Source organism: Pteropus alecto, unplaced genomic scaffold, assembly GCF_000325575.1.
Source record: "Pteropus alecto unplaced genomic scaffold, ASM32557v1 scaffold359, whole genome shotgun sequence".
In the NCBI taxonomy this organism is placed as follows: Eukaryota; Metazoa; Chordata; class Mammalia; order Chiroptera; family Pteropodidae; genus Pteropus; species Pteropus alecto.
Window position 1 is genome coordinate 603,247 of NW_006443119.1, and position 17,994 is coordinate 621,240.

General features: G+C 44.5%; 1 protein-coding gene across 5 annotated transcripts in view; it reads right to left on the minus strand.

Moving 5' to 3' along the window:
• Positions 1 to 17,994, minus strand: part of SRGAP2 (SLIT-ROBO Rho GTPase activating protein 2) — a 224,639-nt gene that overhangs the window by 20,978 nt on the left and 185,667 nt on the right. For all 5 annotated transcript variants that reach the window (XM_015597851.2, XM_006922833.3, XM_015597850.2 and 2 more), the window contains exons 13-17: positions 16,094 to 16,118; positions 10,701 to 10,761; positions 5,040 to 5,117; positions 3,983 to 4,117; positions 2,106 to 2,211 (exon numbers count right to left, since the gene is read on the minus strand). In XM_015597851.2, coding sequence (XP_015453337.1) covers positions 2,106 to 2,211; positions 3,983 to 4,117; positions 5,040 to 5,117; positions 10,701 to 10,761; positions 16,094 to 16,118 — 405 coding nt within the window. The remainder of the gene's footprint in view (positions 1 to 2,105; positions 2,212 to 3,982; positions 4,118 to 5,039; positions 5,118 to 10,700; positions 10,762 to 16,093; positions 16,119 to 17,994) is intronic.

Here is a 17,994-nt window from a genome sequence, read left to right on the forward strand (position 1 = left end):
GGGGAAGAAAATGAGGCCATTGTGCTCACGTACACAGTCACCCCAGAACCTGCCTGCTCCCTGCCTGCTCCTTGCTCTGGGGGGCAGACTAGGCTCACTTTGAGGGCAGGTACCAGTCAGTACGGGGAGACAAGCATGGTGGCCCCCCGGGACTGACTGACTAAGTCATTACCAGACTTTCCATCCCGTCAGCCTAAACCAGGCAGTATGTGAACACCCCGTGTGAGTCATGGGGGGTTCTCAACTCAAAGCCAGGTGGTGGTGCTGAGTCAGGGCTTGGCTAATGAATGGAGCAGACACAGCTACACGGAGGAGGCAGGCTGCAGAGCCAGGACCCTCTGTCATTCTGCAATGCCAGCAACAGGGTGGTGTGGGGGCCCCAGAAAGGTCTCGGGCTGGGGCCACTAACCCAGATGCTTAGAGAGGCAGGCTGACCATGAACTTGCAAGTGAGCCACGGCTCATGAGATGGTCTCTAAACATATATTCTTTAGAAGCAGAGACCAACCAACTAGGAAGACTCTTTATTTTCACAAAGAAGTATGTGCTATAAAAACCCCAAGGCCTTTGGTCTAATTTTTGTTTTCTATCTTTTGATAGATTCGTGAATCTAGAGAAACGTTTCTCTGCTATATACAAAAAACCCTCAGTATTGGGGCTTGTTGGGGAGAACTGGAGATGGCAGTGAACTGGGGAGTGCCTGTCTCATCTGTAGAGCAATCCTTACTCTGCACCACAGGGAACTGCGGCCACAGGAGAGTGCAGATTCAGTACTGCCAGATCTAATAATGTTTTTGAGAGAAGCTAGAAATCTAGGCATTTTTCAGTAACCCCCCTGATATTTAAATGTTCCAATGTTTTCAAGACACAGTGGACTGAAAGGAAACACATCTATGGGCTTACCTGGCCCTCCGGTTGCCCATGTATAACTTCTGATCTAGGTAGTTGAGAGGATGCTGCAGTGAAAGCAACATGAAAAGACAGGCAGCCTAAGAGGAGAAGCAGCACATACCCTTGGTTGCCTTTGCTGGCACATGCGGCCCTAGTGCCCGCCCTGGGCAAGAACACATTGCTTGGATGGAATGCTCTGCCCAAGCCCAAGGCCTGCTCAGATTTCTCTTCTAGCTACACCGTCTCCCTGGGTGATCAGATAGATGCCACCATGAAGTAATGACTCCATGATGACACCTCCACTCTAGGTTTCTCCCACGAGCGTCAAATTCTTACGTTTGCCTGCCTACTTAGAATCGCCCCCTTGGAAGTCTAACATGTACTTCAATTTAACATGCCCACATTGGCACCTTGTCTTGATTCCTTCCTCCACATCCGGTCCTCCCTGACTCCATAAATGGCATCACTACTTCTCTGTTGCTCATGCTAAAAATTTAGAATTCCTCTCTTGCCTCATATTCTACACCCTACCTATCAGGAAGTCCTGTCAATGCCATGTTCAGAATAGATCTCAAATCGGAGCCCTCCTTGCCACCCTCCATCATCACCTGTCCAGTCTAAGCCACCACCAATCCAGCCGAGCCCCTGCAATAACCTCTGAAGAGTCTCCCTGCTTCCCTTCAAGATTCTCCCTCTTATAGTAACTTCTCCACAAAGTAGTTGGCAGGTTTTTAAAAAACATAGATCAGATCACAGTGCTCCTGCTTAAAACCTTCTGATAGCTTCTCAAATTCAAACCCATCATGACCATGACTGTCGGGGCTTTCCTGGTGGCTCCCTCCTTCAGCTTCCTTAGGCTGCTGCTCATACCTCGCCTCCTCGGAGAGGCCTTCCTGACCATCCCTCTGCAGGGGCGCTCCCTTTCGCTCCTGCCCCATTCAGGCCCTGCACTCGATCCCTTAACTTACTCTTTATTTTTCTTCTAAGCACCTACTGCTACTTGACATACCTGTTATTGTCTGTCTCTTACACCCCTCCCCTCAAATATGAGCTAAATGATATCACGGCTTTCGTCTCTTATTTCACAATGTATTCATACAGCCTACATCTGTGTTCAGCACATAGTAGGTGATGAGTTGACATAGGCCCGTATCTAAACTTCCAGGGGCCAAAGCCAACACCTGATCCAGTGTGCTCACTGGAACGTCTACTCACTGGTTGAGGAAGGCAAAGAGGTATCTCATGATAATCAGAGTGGTTTTGGGCTGGACAAGGAGGACTTTCCGGATGTGCAGAGCTCTCTCCTGCAGGTTGTCCATTGCTGAAAGAAGAAAGCCATGCGTTATCCTCCACTATGACTGAGGTCCCAGGAAGTAATGGTAAAAAGGCCCTTACTATCAGCAGGTGCAACGCAGAGCGCGGCCAGGTCAAGTCCACACACAGAGCACTGGTGAACTACGTCAGGCATTTCATCCCTGTGGCTCCTTAGGGTGGGGCACGTGCCAGGCTCCACTTACCCATGCAGGACTTAAGCTACGTGCTTCTCAGGCACAGAAGGGGTTGCCGATGTTCCCCAAGCATCTACCACCCTCTTACTAAGAACCAGACAAGGAACTGTCCATAAACCTGCTATGACTGCTCAACACCCAGCCTTACAGGACCTACGTGTGAGGAGGGAGAGAGCTGGGCAGGTCCTGTCTTGCCCGCTCTACACGTCTATCGCCTCATCCTCTGCACAAGTCTGGCTTATCTTCCCCTCTCCCTTGCAGTACAGATAAGGAGAACGTGCTGGAGACAATGACTGTCCCTGTGTAAGTGGTGATGTGATGTCTGGGAGAAGATCAGAGAAGTTTCCTGACTCCTGTGCTATGAACAGATTAATTACAGGTGTTGCCCTAGGCTGGTGGCCTCCATCATGGCCAGTGTGCCACATAGATATTATGAGTGACTTTATGTAAAAAAGAAATGGGAAGCAGTATATGACGAGCACATCTCAAGGGGAGAATTGGGCAGCCAAGGTATTTCATACTGCGTCGGTAGCCCCAGTCCACTTGAGATCTTCTACATAGGCCGAGTCTTAGAAAAAGACACGAAGACGTGAGGGATGCATATATTTAATTACCCACAGAACTCATTTCCACTAGACCCCCACAAATAATAGGTCGACAAATAAAACAAGAGAGCTTCCTGAATGCTCAGGGCCTTTCTCTCTCAGAGTAAGAGAGAGAGACAGTGCTCAGAGCATATACTGAGTCAGACTGGAAACTCAGGGGCCATGAAGATCTTCGTCAATCTGGGAAGAAGGATCTTTTCTCCATTTCAAAGGTACTGCTTTCTCTACCCTCTGGAGCCAGCATTCCAATGGAGTCTGTTTCTAGGATGACCTGGTATTAATCCAAGTCCCCATGGATTGTTTTCCATGGAGAATAAATGAGAGGATGTTCCAGTATAATGATTTAAAGTAAATGATCAGGAGTAGCTTTTTAAGTCCCAAATTTTGAAGTAAGAGGCAGAGAACCTCTAAAGGGGATGGAAACTCTCTCTCTCCCTGAGAAAATATCATATTGCTACTTTTAAATGTGCAGAGTACTTTTATTCCTAGAGCACATATTAACACATCTAGCAGGTAAGCCATGCCATGTTTAAAGCAACTTGCAGGAAATATTTACAATGCCTATGCTTTCTCCTCTTGTATCATGAAAAGCACAAGCACTGATGTATAAGCTTACAGTAACTGAAAAGGACTACGTCTTGTACATAAATATAAATGTATTTTTTAAAAAATATAAATGTATTTTACTGAAGAAAGATAAAGCCCAGCAAAGCAAAGGCATTTAAGGAGAAACAGAGAGAAAAAAGCCAGGCATTCTGACTTGTGATCCTAGACGCTTACTGAAATGTTCTTCTTCCTCCCCAACCTGGGGATGAAGGAATGAGGGTGAGGAGGAGAAAATTCACTCAAGAAAAAGAAAAAAGGAAAACATTACCTAAAAGCTTCTGAGAAAAAAAAATAACAACCCGGTGGAAATTCTTATCTGTTGCTACAAGATGCTCTGGCCCAGGAGCCGGTCCGAGGCCAGGAATGTACTTACTGACGCAGGCCATCAGGTCATGGAAGATGTCCTTGGGGAAGAGAGGGTGTTCCAGCCCCCGGAAGTAAAGCTTCAGGACGCCAGCTATGGAATCCATGTCATGGTCGTTCTGGTCCCCAGCCAGGGGGTCCTCCCCTGAGGACAAGCATCCCCCCAAAAGGAAAGAGAGGGTGAGAGAGGTAAAACATGTAGGATGAAGCAGAGGTGGTGGGGAAGGAGGGACCTATTCAAGTCCTCCTCCCAGTCCATCAGCTCTCTGCCCAGCATGGTGGCCATGAAAAGGGCGGACCATGGACTAGATGAAGCAAAGGCTGTTTAGGCTCAGGGGCCCCAGGGCCAGGGGAGGGCACAGAGTCCATTAGCATAAATTTGCTTGTGCCAGACTAGCTCAGGGACATTTCCTATGGGCTGGGGATAGGACAACGGACTCTCTCATAAGAATCATGAAACCAGGCTGGGACTGAACTCCTAGGGGAGAAAAATGAGGCCAGAGAGGCCAGCCCCTCTGCCTAGCTCCCACTCCTCCTGGTCTGCAACAAAGGACACCTACTTACAGGAGAACAATCATGCTGGAGTTCCCCATGGAAAATTTCATATCAGATGTAATTAGATTTAATGATAGGACCAACCTCAAATTGAAACTATATATATCCATTACAGCGACGGAAATTGCCAAAGCTTGCCCATTACCTTAATAGCCCACAAGATAATAAATGGGCTACGATGAACAGGCACATTAGCCTTGATATTAACTGCCACCAAGGGTTCCGGATGAAGCCATAAACCACCCAGATACCACGGTTAACTTCTTGGGTTTCAGCACATCACCCACAGGAGAGAGGCAGGATGGGTGGGGCTGAGGAGGAAGCAGCTAGGGTGGGTGTTGGCATTCCCCCCGCATCTAGGGGGAAATGTCTATAAGAGAGCAGGTGCCGGGCTGAAGAGAAAGGCAAACTGGCTTCATAACCTCTTGGTACCTCTCAGGGGAGAAAGGGTGGAGCCAATATCACAGGGGAAGGGCAGACATTCGGTCTTATCTTCCAGGCTGTTTCCTCACCTCTCTCAAAGGCGTTTTTTATGTCATTCACTTCCACCTGGGATCCTGACACACGAAAAATTCCTTCATGCTGTAGTCCTAGGAAGTCAGGGAAAAGTGATCAAGGAGAAGAAAAGGCAAATTCACAACCACAGCTCCAAGCTTAGATGAATCTCTATCACTGCCAGCCAGTGTGTATCTAAGTAGCCTTTCTGTCTTCAGGCCAAAGGAGAAAACAGGTGCAAGGATGTTCGAAAAGTCACTGGAATGGATGTGAAGCATTACTAAAGTACGCACCAAGTCAGAGACTTAAGGAAAGAAATGTCTATTCCCAGCTCCATTTCTGACTCCTAGGGAGGCCACAGGCGAGTTCCTTCCCCAGCCTTTGCCTCCCTGTTCCCATTTGCAAAGTGGGGAAGTGACCCCTGGTACCTTCTTATTACCCAGGATCAGGAACGGGAGCCATGGGCAGGGCAGGCAAGTCATTAGATACCATCAGAAGAATTTCATAAGGTCTGAGATTATCATTATTGCTTTAGCTGTTCTGACACTGTTCAGCTGTTCTAGGGCACAATGCTTTGATTACTTATGAAAAAGAGAGGACATGAAAAGTTAAATGATGAGTCAATGGACAGAATTGCCAGGCACCGTGCTACATTGGTTCTTGACTACAACTTTAAAGACAAGGATGCATGAATATAATACTATGATAATGTGCATGAAAACTAGGTCTTCTTAGGTTTGTTAGAGTAGAAATAATCATAAAAAATAATGCCTATGTGGTGACTGCTGCTAAGCAATGGTTTCATATAAATAAATCAAGTGCTCCTCACAATAGCCATGTAAGGTGGGAGTACCAGCAAGCCCATTTTCTAGGTGAGGGGACTGATGAGTGATGACCAGGCTTCGGTTGCTTAGGTGATAAGAACTAGAGACAGGACACAAACTCAGGCCTTCTAGCTGCAACTGTGTGCTCATTCCTGAACGCGAGGCTTGTGGGGCCTATTAGAGTGAATGTGCAGGGAGGGTGGGAACCCATTTATTAGTCTGAACATCAATATGCTTCTAGAGAGAACCACACACGCAACTGCAGAACTGGTAAGGGATCCAGAAAGCATGTCATTAGTACTGAGCCTTTAGCACATCGGGCTTGCCCAGCCTTTCTCAGGAGCCCTGGGTCTGAATCTTGGGCATTTTGTCAAAGTCCCTCTCTTATGGCATGATCCCTTGAAAATTCTGCCATCAGAGAAATCTCAAACAAATTTCTTTTTAGGAAAACAAAATAGGATAATGCTACATTTGCCCACTGTTGTAGGGCTACCCTCTCGGTGAGGGGTGACAGTATTCCATCAGCCAAACCTTTGAAAGTAAACCACACAGGCCAGGGCTGAACTCCTGAATCCAAGTGAAACAATATTAAAAGGTAAGCAGAGGGATTTAATTACCTGGCTTGTAATAGGACTTGAGTTGTCTGCTCCTTTAAGGGAATCTCCAGAATATTCTTCACAGAATAGCAACCATGTTAAAACCCCATAAGTACCAATGTCCTATTACCATATTAATTACCAATGGGATGTAACAGCCATATAATATTGTTTAAACACAGACTATAAACAGCAAGTGTTCTGACAGTCACATACCCAGTGAGTTGACAAAACCACAGTAGATTATAAGAAAATGTCATCTCAGGGACCAGGATACTCAGCGTGTTATAGCTGATGAAGCCAATGACTTGCTAAGAGAGGATCACCTTGGTGCTTTTCGGCAGGTTAGACCATCAAGGAAAAGCTGCTTTGGACCATGGGCCCAGGACAGGAAGAAATCCGAGGGGAACTTATTGGAAATTGGGCAGCAGGACTGAGACACGATGACAGCTCCTTTCCGTCTGGCTTCTGTTTCCCCTTGAGAACCTAGGCTTTAGAAGGAATGCTCCACGTTCTCGCTTAACGGACGGAATCTTTAGTGTCTAATGTAATGATTCTGAAAGCAGCAACATTAATAAATGGTCGGTTTCCAGAAAGTAAAGGAGAAAAGCAGTTGGCAGGTAAGGCCTCACATAACCAGCCTGACACATCCACGACCATTTTCATTTTTTCTTAGTGTGTACTAACGTAAAAATATAAAACCAATCTGTTATTTGGAAATGGCATAAAACCTTCCATTTTGGGCTCGATCCAGCTGTTGTCAGAGTTGCTCTCCCAGAGGATTCTTGACATGATCGCTACAACACTACTTCCTGCTCACACTGAAAATAGTGGGGGTTTTCCGCCCTGACTCTGTCGATCCTCACATCCCTTCTTCTTTAAGTCTTCCTGGAGCGCCCTGACCCACCATTTTCAGATGAGCCTCAGCTTTCTCATCTATAGAATGCGGACTATAAGATCTACCTCCTAGGGGACAGAAAAATAGCAAGAGCATGCAAATTCCAAGAATTAGTGGGCTGCAGACACTTTGAGACTGACCAAAGTTATGAACCCTATCCTCATTAAATGTACAAACACAAAAATTTTAACCATAATTTTTAGGGAGTTTAGGAATACCTTGAATCTCTATTGGGGGAAAAAGTTCAATTTAGCTGAGCAAATTTTTTTTCAACAGGTATTATGCACTGTTTTTTTTCTTTAAATAAACAATACGTTTATCTATTTGTTCAATCCTAGAATGCACATAAAATGGCTTCAAAATTGCTAGCCCATAACTTCATGATATAAACAACGGCCAGCTACTGTATAGCTCTTTTCGTCTTTAGACTTACAGTGTATAATCAAAATACCGTTTTCCAAAGTTACCTCGTTATTTTCTTCATCATCTCCTCAGAGCGCTTCTGCTGTTTATTTGTAATAGAGTTAGGTTTATTTGTTACTGTCTGTATTCGAATCATTTGGGGTTTTAATACCATCTTTGTTTTATTCACCTGTTTATCTTTCGAGTATGAGGAAAACTAATGCAGTTTTAAAAGTCGAATTTACACAAAAAAGGAACACTCAGAGAAATGTCACTCCCTATTTCCCATTCCCCCATTCTTTTACTCTTTTTACCACCTGTGTAGATGGCCAATCGAATATTAGTTTCTGGATTTCTTCTTGCAGAAGTGAGAAGACACACGTATATTCTTATACCCGCTTCTTGTTTACATGAAAGGTAGCATGCTTTAGATACTCTTTAGCACTTTGCTTATTTTCACTTGATAATATATCCTGGAAATCTCTCCAGGTCATTTCCTGGGGATTTTCCTCATTCTTTTTTTGTAGCTGCATAGTATTCCACGGTGTGGATATACCACAGTTTATTCAAGCACTTTTCTATGTAAAGGCATTTAAGTTGTTTCTAATATTTTGCAATTGCAAATGATGTTGCAACAAGTAACCCTGTTCATTTGTATTTTTGTTTGGGGTATATCTTCAGGGGAAACCCCTACAAGGACTGCTGGATCAGAAGATAAGTACATGTGCGGTTTTGCTAGATATTGCCAAATTCCCCTCCAAAAGGGCTGCACTGATTTCCATTGCCATCAGCAATATGTGTGCATACCTGTTTCCCAGAGCCACACCACAAAAACGTGCTAAGTTTTTTTGTCTCCTCATGCACTGTGCTTGTACAGGGGCAGGAACAGGAACATTCAAAACAATATCCAAACTCATCCACTTCTCAGCTCCTCCACAGCTCACATCCTGGGCCAGGCCACAGTCATGTCTTCCCTGGGCTACTGCAGTAGCCTCCTGTTTCCTCCTACAGTCGCATCCTATTACGGTCGCCCGGCACTCTTTTAAAAAGATCACTCCGTGCTTGAAATTTTCCAATAGCTTTCTCAACTCACTCAGAATAAAATCTAAACCCCTACCTTAGCCAACGGAGCCCTAAGAGTCTGGCCACTCTCCTCCCCACTCACTCTGCTCCAGCCACACTGGCCTCCTGTGTGCCGGTCCCTGCATATTCCAAGGATCTTTGCATTTGATGCTCCCTGTCCTCAAAGCACTCTTCCCCAGATACCCACGTGGCTCACTCTCTCACTTCCTTCAGGACTCTGCTCAAATGTCACTTTAGGTGATGTAAGGTCTTTACCGTGAACCTGCCTAGGGCAGTGTCCCTCCTCTACTCTCCATCTCCTTACCTTGCTTTACTTTTCTTCATGACTCACCCATACCTGGCATATTGTATATTAATTTGCTTATTTATCGACTGCACCTGTGATCATCTATTTATGTGTCCTTCAGTAGAATGCAAAGTTCATGAAGACAGGAACTTTTTCTTGGCACACGATGAGCAATCAGTGTATATATTTGTTGAATAAGTGAATGGATGTCATAATGGAGGAAAGAATAGGAGTTCAGACTATCTTTTTCCTATTGTCCTTGAATTGCAAGTAATTCTCCCCTGAACTTAACTTTGGACTTATCTTTACCAACTGCTTGACCATTAATCATCATTATCTTGTGAAATTTCTTAAACTGCTATTCCGAATTACTATAGCTTATCTCTTTTAAACGTTTCACTTGCTCATTTATTTTCTCTGAACTGCATCATAAAACCAGGTAAAGACAGCAACAGTGTTATTATCCTTGTTTTTATTTTCCTATTTGGCAATGCATGCTGCCCAGCATTGATCAAGGGCTTGATAAATATTTGTTGACTGTTCAATAGTAATATAAAATGCTGTTACTTCAAGTGAATGGAGATACAATGAAAAAACCGTAGGTGATCAGAATGAGATAAGTCATAGGCATGCTAAAATAATTACTATTCCAAAAAATAAACGCAAGCAACATCCAAGTTTATCGAGAGAGAGGTAGGAGAGGAAGGGAGACAGAATGGCTATCCTGAATTGAGACCAGAAATCATCTCCACACCTCCTTAGCTCCGAGAAGGTCATTCTGTCCCTTTTTCCATAAATAGAAAGGACAGCAGCTAAAAACAATTTCTGATGCCTAGTTCCTAGAAATCTTCATGGTGTTAGCTAAGATATCTGTGCTCTCTAAATAATAATACACTTGGAAGATTGATTTGCTGGCAATTCATCTCTACCCCTAAATTCTGTCCAAGAAGCCTAGGAGCTAGTAAGGAAGGAATGGAGTTTCTGAGACTCAGCTTGTCCAAGCAGATGACAGCATGATTTGACTTAGGTTGAGAAGGAGCCAGTCCTCATTGACTCTCAAATGTTGGCTACAATTTTTAAGACCAGATACTAACTGAGCTCTTGGCGATGTTGCAGCCAGTGAGACCAAACGAGAATAAAAACTGAATGTTAGGAATCAATGCAACATTACAAAAAGAGTTGTTTTCAAATTAGTTTGATACAGAAAGCCAATGTGATGTAATGGCCAAGGCTGTGCACTGGGAGATACTGACACGTGCAAAGACGGTGAGTAATGGCGAAACTACCGTCACACATCATACCAGCTGTACTTATTCACATAACAGCTGTAATTTAAAACTCACTCTCTAGAGTGAAAAGGAAGTGTGGTAAGTGGCTGAGGCATTTTGGGTCAAAACATATAATGTCTTTCTCTCAATGTCTAGGTGTGGCCATTCTGAGGTAGCAAACGTTATGTGAACAAATAAGATTTTATTTCTTTTCTGAGAATGTCAGGATGGGAAGTCAATCTCTATGCTTACTGTACAAAGAATTCCTGGAAGTTCTTCCCGACTTTGCACAAATACGGGCAAGGTTAAAATCTCGCTTACCATGTCTGCTGATAAATCGGATACAGCTTTCTACAACCAGAGGAATTGCCTGGCTGGAATCCTGAAAAGCCAAAGAGAAAAACAACATTAGAATCTAAGCAGGGGTAGCCCACGGTCGGAAAAAAATGGGCCAAAGTGTGCAGAACTTGTTTAGCTGGATCAGTGGCTGGTCCACAGAGAAGCACCCGACCTGTCCTCCAATTTCCAGAGCACAAACACAACCATCTCCTTGGAACACAACCCATTGATGCCTTAAGTCCAGCATGTCCTGCATGAAACTGATCATCTTTTATCCCACACAAATTCCCTACCCCCAGCCATCTATCCAATCAATCAATCAATCAATCAATATATTCTGTCAAGTTTGCCTCCTAGATATCTCTCAAATCCATTTACTTCTCTCCATCACTACTGCCACTTACCCAGTCCAATCCATCAATATCTCAATTCCCACCCTTGTTGTTCTCCAATGTTCTTCCTTTACATGGCAGTTAGGTGGTCTTTAAAGGTACACATCCGATCGTTTACTCTCTAGGCTAAACTCTTTCAAAGACTCGTTACTTTCTTTACACAGCCTTGCATGTTAGGGTCCTGCTTTGGCCTCAAGTTTCACGTCCTGCTCTTCCCCCCAGTCTCTCTATTTAAGCCACACTGGCCTTCTTTCTGTCCCTGAGATAAGTCCTATGGCTTTGCATGAGCTGCTCCTGTGGCTGGACTGCTCCCCTCACCCCAGGTCCCTATCCCTTAGAGTCTTGGTGCAAGTACCACACTTCTTCAAGGATGTTTTTTCAAACTCCCCAGATGATATCAAGGCCCTGCCTACAGGGTCTCAGCACCTTGAATTTGACCCTCACATGCTGATTGTGACTTAATTGTGTGGGTATGACTATTTGTTTGCATTTGTCACCACTATATTCAAGTTCCACAGGGCAGATCCTATGTCAACTCTTGGGTGTCCTGTGCTGGCCATATTAGGTGCTCAATTAATATCATTTGAGGGTAGAAGAATGAACCAATGAGAGCATCAGAATGGGAGTCTGTTTGGCATAAAAGGTAAGAAAGAAAAAACTCAACTCTTGGAAATAGTAAAGACTAACTGGTACTAAGCAAAGAAAGAGGCCTCCCAGATGTCAGTCTTTGCTTTGTCATTTTGCTATAGAACCCTGCTATGTATGTAACTTCTTTGGGCCTCAATTTGGTATCTCCACCCTGGGGAAGGGATTGGTGGTGAGGAGAGTAATATTTCCTATTGGCACATGAATATTAGTGCTTACCATTTACAGAGGAAATGACAGACGTGTTGGGCCATGTACTAAGTGCTTTAGATGGACTGGTCCTGGTAACAACCCCATGGGGTGCACATTGCAATTATCCTCATTTGACAAATGAGGAAATACAGGCTTAGCAAGGTGAAACAGCTGCTTATGGTGATAAAGCAGGGGAGTGGCGGAGCCAGGATTCAAACCTGGGCAGTCTCCCTCTGAGACTGAATATCTCACTACCGCCCATACTGCATCCTAGAAGCTTGGCAAACATTGCCAGTACGCTTAACAAATATTGCTAATGTCCAGGAAGGTTTTACAATGCAGCCAAATACACAGTGATTCAGCTATAGGGAAGAAAGATCAGGCAGAGGGCCCTAAACCTAGTTCGAATGGGCTATAGATGGTTTGAACAGAGACTGTACTCTCAAATGAGTCCTGTGGCTTCTGCCCATTTCACAGGTTGACCTGTGCCCTTCCCCTGGCTCCAAATTTCCAACCGTAGCCATGGGGTTTGGGCACTTCAGGGAAGGAGTTAGGCCTCATGAAAAAGTCAGGCTGAGACTCTAGCTCCCCAGCTTACTGAGAACCCAGAGTGCTGCCATGAGGAGTACTGTGTGGGCCAAGGTGGAGTTGCAACCAGGAAGGTCTCAGCGACCAAATGCTCAGCTTCACGACCCCCCGACTCATCTGCTTCCTTCGGTTTTCCAGCTACAGAAGCAAGTGTCTGCTCTCTTGTTGCTATCACTGACTACTTCTAGTCAGCCCGGGGTGACCTTAGAGGAAGAATCCTCATCAGCTCTTCCATAGTGAAGAAACTGAATTCCACTATTGAAAAAGAACCCCCAAATCCCATTTTCTGTTTATGTTTATGTCTTTTTGTTTACATCTTTTTATGTTTACAAATGTTATATTTTTTTATTTACAAATAGCAGTAGCGGTGGTAATGAAGATAGTGATATGAGGGTTTGTAAAGTTTTTCTAGTCCTGGATTTACAAATAAGGACCCAGAGGGAGGGAGGCTGGCACACTCACAGGCTACTGGCTTTAACAAGCTATGTGAGTACAAAATTCTGCCTAGACTTGCAGGAAATGGAATAGCTATGGCAGTTAAGTGGAAGCATGAAGAGTTGCAGAAAGCAAGGATCAAGGATGTTAACCTGCGTGTCCATAGTTAAAAGTAGTATGTAAAAGTAGCCCAGAGGGATAATATATGGCAGACAAGAGTGGGTCAGAGACAACCCGTCCCATTGTGGAAGAGCATTCTCCTAGTCCACACTGCTCCAAAGGGGCCTAAGACAGAATCCGGTTGGAGCAAACACTAGACAAAGTCATGAAGGCTCCAGACCCTCCCCAAGGGCCTCCAAGACCCTCATTTCACCATGGAGTTTGCATACAGTGGACTGAGCAGTGTCTCTGAGCTCTTATTAAGCATCTGTCTCTCCCTTTCTTCCTTCTTTCCTTCCTTCCTCTAACATTAGAATCCATGTCTGTTTAATTGTTTACAATATTTTTGATAATTTAATCCCAGGGTTGGAAGGGGTCTTTAAGGGCAATTGGGCCAAATCTCCATTCAGTCAGATCTTAATCTTAACCAAAAGTAGAGAGAAAAAAGAAGCAGGCATAACTAGAAACGATAGTAAAGCAGAAGTTCAGTGATTTGCAGGCAAAAACAAATAGCCAGTTAATGTCTAAAAATACCATTGTTTGGCATACTTTCTCATGAGTGACAGAGTTAGAATTTTTGCCAAGTACTGATCTCTATTATATTTGTTAGATTTCCATTTTCACTAAGGTAAGATTTGGGGCTTTGGGGGCTGTGAAGAATGGAGGATCCTCGTTAAGAGGAATAGAGAAGTTAGGGGAGGTGCTAAGAAAGTAAAAATGTAGTGGGGAAGGTCAGGAGACTGATGCAGAGGCCAGGAGGTGCCGTCTCAACTCTCAAGCAGCAATGTCCAGCTATCAGTTAGGAGTTACATCCAAGACTAAGACTGACAGCATCATAGAACACGTGGATATCAAGGAAAGGAGAAAAAGATTCATCTAAGGAAACAAAAGTGACCAGGGAAAGAATATGGAGAGAAGCCATAAGAGGGCCAAGCCTTGGGGAGATGCTTGAATTTAGAGGACTGGAGAAAGACGGGCCAGCAAAGATACAGAGGTAACAGGAAAGAGGAAATGCTGGGCTGAAGGGGGCAGGGAAAGTCTGGAAACAGCAACTGAGGCATCTTTTTTTGAAGGAAAAATCTGGAATAGTTTGAATCTAGTCTTAGCTGGGGTCAAAAATGACTAAAAGCCACTAGGGACCCTCAAAAACAAAGGCTACCAGATTCTTCCTCTTGTTTGACTGATTTGCCATAAACAAACTAATATTTATTTTCTAGCTATTTATATGACTCACCTTCCAAATTACTGTTTACCCTCCTGATTATCTTAGAAAAACGCTTTACTAATCCACCATTAGAGTTGAGCTGCTGGAGAGAAAATGGGGCAGCAGAATGAAAACAAAGTCTCAGGGTTTTTGGTGTAACCTGGAACTCTTATGCAAAACTAGCACTAGGCAAATACACTGGACCTGCAATTGCTTAGGCACAACAGAATGCAATCCAGACGGGCGCTGCTCCCCTCTGACAGTGGGTCCAGCCAGCGGTGCAGACCACCTGCCAAACAGTGGTCTCGGCACTCCTGCAGCCGCAGAGCAGGCTGTGAAGCCCCTGGACGAGTGCTCCATCTGTGAGTAGGAGGCCCAGTTTCAGTCCAGGAACTGAACGGGACAAACTGCAAGTCCAATCCTGTTCTGAGTGTTAGAGGGAAAAAAGGCTTGCTTTCTCTTTAAGAGATCCACCTATTAATTGTAAATGCACTGTTATCCCTGGAGTAACTCCATTCCTCTCTAGTTTTAAACGAAACTATGGGAGAAAGAAGAAGAAAGAAATTAGAAGAACAAGAGGAAAGAGAGTTGCAAGGTAATTTTTATAATTTAAAAATTTTTATAATTTAAAATGTGTAATTGGATCCGATTGTGTTCTCATTAAAATGAGATCCAAAGTAGAAAAGAGAAAAAAAAAATAGTGACGGCGAAGTTAAGACAAGCGAGGGCTATGTCATCCAAGTCCCCCAGCTGGACTGCCCAGCCAGCTGGAGCCATCGGATCAGCTGAAGACCCTGCCGGGGCTGCCAACACCACAGAAACCAGGTGCCCTCTGCATCTGATTATCTCCCTGTGGCCACCGCCACGATAAATTACCCCAAATGATTTTTAAAGCCTGGATCAGCTTTCCCCTGAGTAGACACAAAGATATTTCTGAGCTTTCCCCACCGCCTCCCTACGAATTGCCTACTGCATAGTTGGTATGGGCTTAGGGGATACAAAATCATTTTAAGTATTTGCCATAAAGTATAATTAGAAAGTCAAATTTGCTACTGCAAAAAATACTTCAATTATTTTTATTAAACAAGCATAAGTGCTGTTTAGATTATCCTTTGATGTGGATTATCTATCCACTGCTCTCTAAGATTCCTCCTTAATATGGGTAATTAGAGCTAGCTGCCCAGTGTCAGATTTTAATCCAACACTGAATCACAAAATCACAGAGTTCAACACTCTTGCTATCACCCCTAAACCAGACTTATCTTTTGCATTTTTAGCATGCTTAGAAATGTATCTAGGATGATCATAACACTGGAAAAAAAACCCCCAAATCTGCAAACTTAAAGCAAGAGTGCCCGGTCTAGGTGATTGGCTGCTGTGAGTTTCTGCCATATTGGTACACACGTATGAAGTGTGAGGCCTCTTTTGTGATCTTCTGAAGGAGGGATGCCAAGGGCAGTTCTGGCACAATCTGTCACAGTTAGCCCAAATCTCTAGTATAGAAGAGGGTAAATGACTACAGAGGAGAGGAACAAATCAGAAAGACCAAGCCCACTCCAGCTAAACAAGCTAAATCAAGGAATTGCCATAACATTAAACATACTATGATAAAATGATATACTCTAAATGCAGGCATGAAGTCAGAAAAGTGTCTGCTCTGCTCCGGGTGGGGTTCCATGGGGGGTTCCTGCCCCCCAGTTGAGTGTGTGGGATGTCATCATTTTCACACCAGACGGTGCTGGCTCTCGCTGGCCCCTTACCTGCTTTCTCACGGTTGAGCTACGCCTGTGATTGACCCCGGAATCAGAGAGAACCGATACAGCAAGGGGAAAGAAAAAGAAAATGGGATTAAAAACAAGCTGTGCCGTGGTTAACGAAACAAGTCACATTACTCAGCTCAGACCCAGACATGGCAAGCAGCTTCAATAAATTACTTTTCAAATAAAGCCCAATAAAGTTTTTTTCACAAAAGCACAAGGTCTCTTGCTCTCAATGTCTGCCACTACTGAAAATCAGGACAGGAATGAATCGGTTCAATTTGCAGTAAAATATATTTGGGTTGACAATAAGATCTCTTTGCTTGAAAGGAGACACTAGTAAACACCAAAGGAAGCCACAGTTTTCCCTCTTGGGAATCCTTAGGGAAAAGAGACGGAGTGATTTTTCTGGAATTTTGAGGGTAGAGAATCCGGACTGGAAAGAACTTTGGCAATCCTCTATGTCAAGGGTCCCTGGGCCGCACGGGCCGGTACTGGTCTGTGGCCTGTTAGAAACCGGGCTATACAGCAGGAGGTGAGCGGTGGGCAAGCGAGTGAAGCTTCATCTGTATTTGCAGCCGCTCCCCAGCGCCAGCATCACCGCCTCAGCTCCACCTCAGAGCATCAGGCATTAGATTCTCATAGGAGCACTGGTCCCTGGTGCCAAAAGGGTTGGGGACCACTGCTCTCGGTCAATGCTTTTTAAGCTGTGTTCAGCCTCAGAAGGCTTTTCTCCAAGTTATTCTGATTCAGAGGCACAACGCCCCAAGCAAGGAGAGCAGCACTGCTGTCTAGAGTGAAGGTAGGGGCGGCGCCTGGCTGCCAGGCTCCCTCTGCCCCTTCCACCAGGCGGCTCCTGAGGAACTTCTTTGGAAGCCCAGAGCTCCTCAGATCCAGTGGAATGCTCCTTCTTGTGTCACAGATGAGAAAACGAGTTCAGAGAAGGTAAAAGAGCGGCCCAAAGGTTACGCAGTGAAATAACACAGCATAAGAGAATTCAACTCAACTCTTTTCACTCCTGTAGATGGGTGAACTTATAGTAGGACCATAGCACCAAGAAGATATATTCCACAGAATTCTATTATTCCGGGTCCCTCCAGTCGTCAAGATTAATGGCATCTTTATTGTCATCCACAATGACAAAACGATGAAAGCCAAATGAAGCTATTTCTAAATAACGAGCCTATAATTGTAAATGGCCTCATGATTATTGTGTGTGTTGGCAGATATAAGTGGTTGATATAATGGGCTAAACCAGGGTCTCTAAGGAATCCAGCCCATCAAAGCTCTTTCTCCAGTTAAATCAGCACATTTTTAGGCATCGGAGAACTGCTGGCTGAATGAATGCCTTGCTTTCCACCAGCTCACAAGTTTTCTCACAGCAGCTCCATGACTGGGAAGGAAAATATTTGGCTGGGGTGGGGAAGGAAGGGGAAGGTGGGGAAAGATTGGGAGGGTTACATACTTGTATATCAGGCCAGGATTTCTACCAATGCTGTTTGGCAAGCCAATGCAATATATTTCATTATCTAGTAACAGTCACTAATTAGGGGCTGTCATCTTTTCTATGCATGAAAAAAACCTCAGGTCAAATACTATCTCCAATCTATCTTCTCCGGGTCAGAGACTGACTGAAACCCACACGGTTATGTCTAGCAGCTAAGGTTAGGTTACCAGGACCCTCCTTCCAGAGTTGAACATTTCTTTTTGGGGAGTCCCTGGGACTATTTCAGCAAATGATAAATCCCTTCACTCAGTTCTTCTCAGCTCTTTCCAGAAGTCATCTCAAACCCCACTTCCATTTGGGGCCAGATGGGGTCAGCAAGGCAAAGCGAAGAAGCAACACCCACCCTAGGCCACTTCTTTGCAAAGCCATCCATTGCCTTTGTAACCCAACTGCTTTA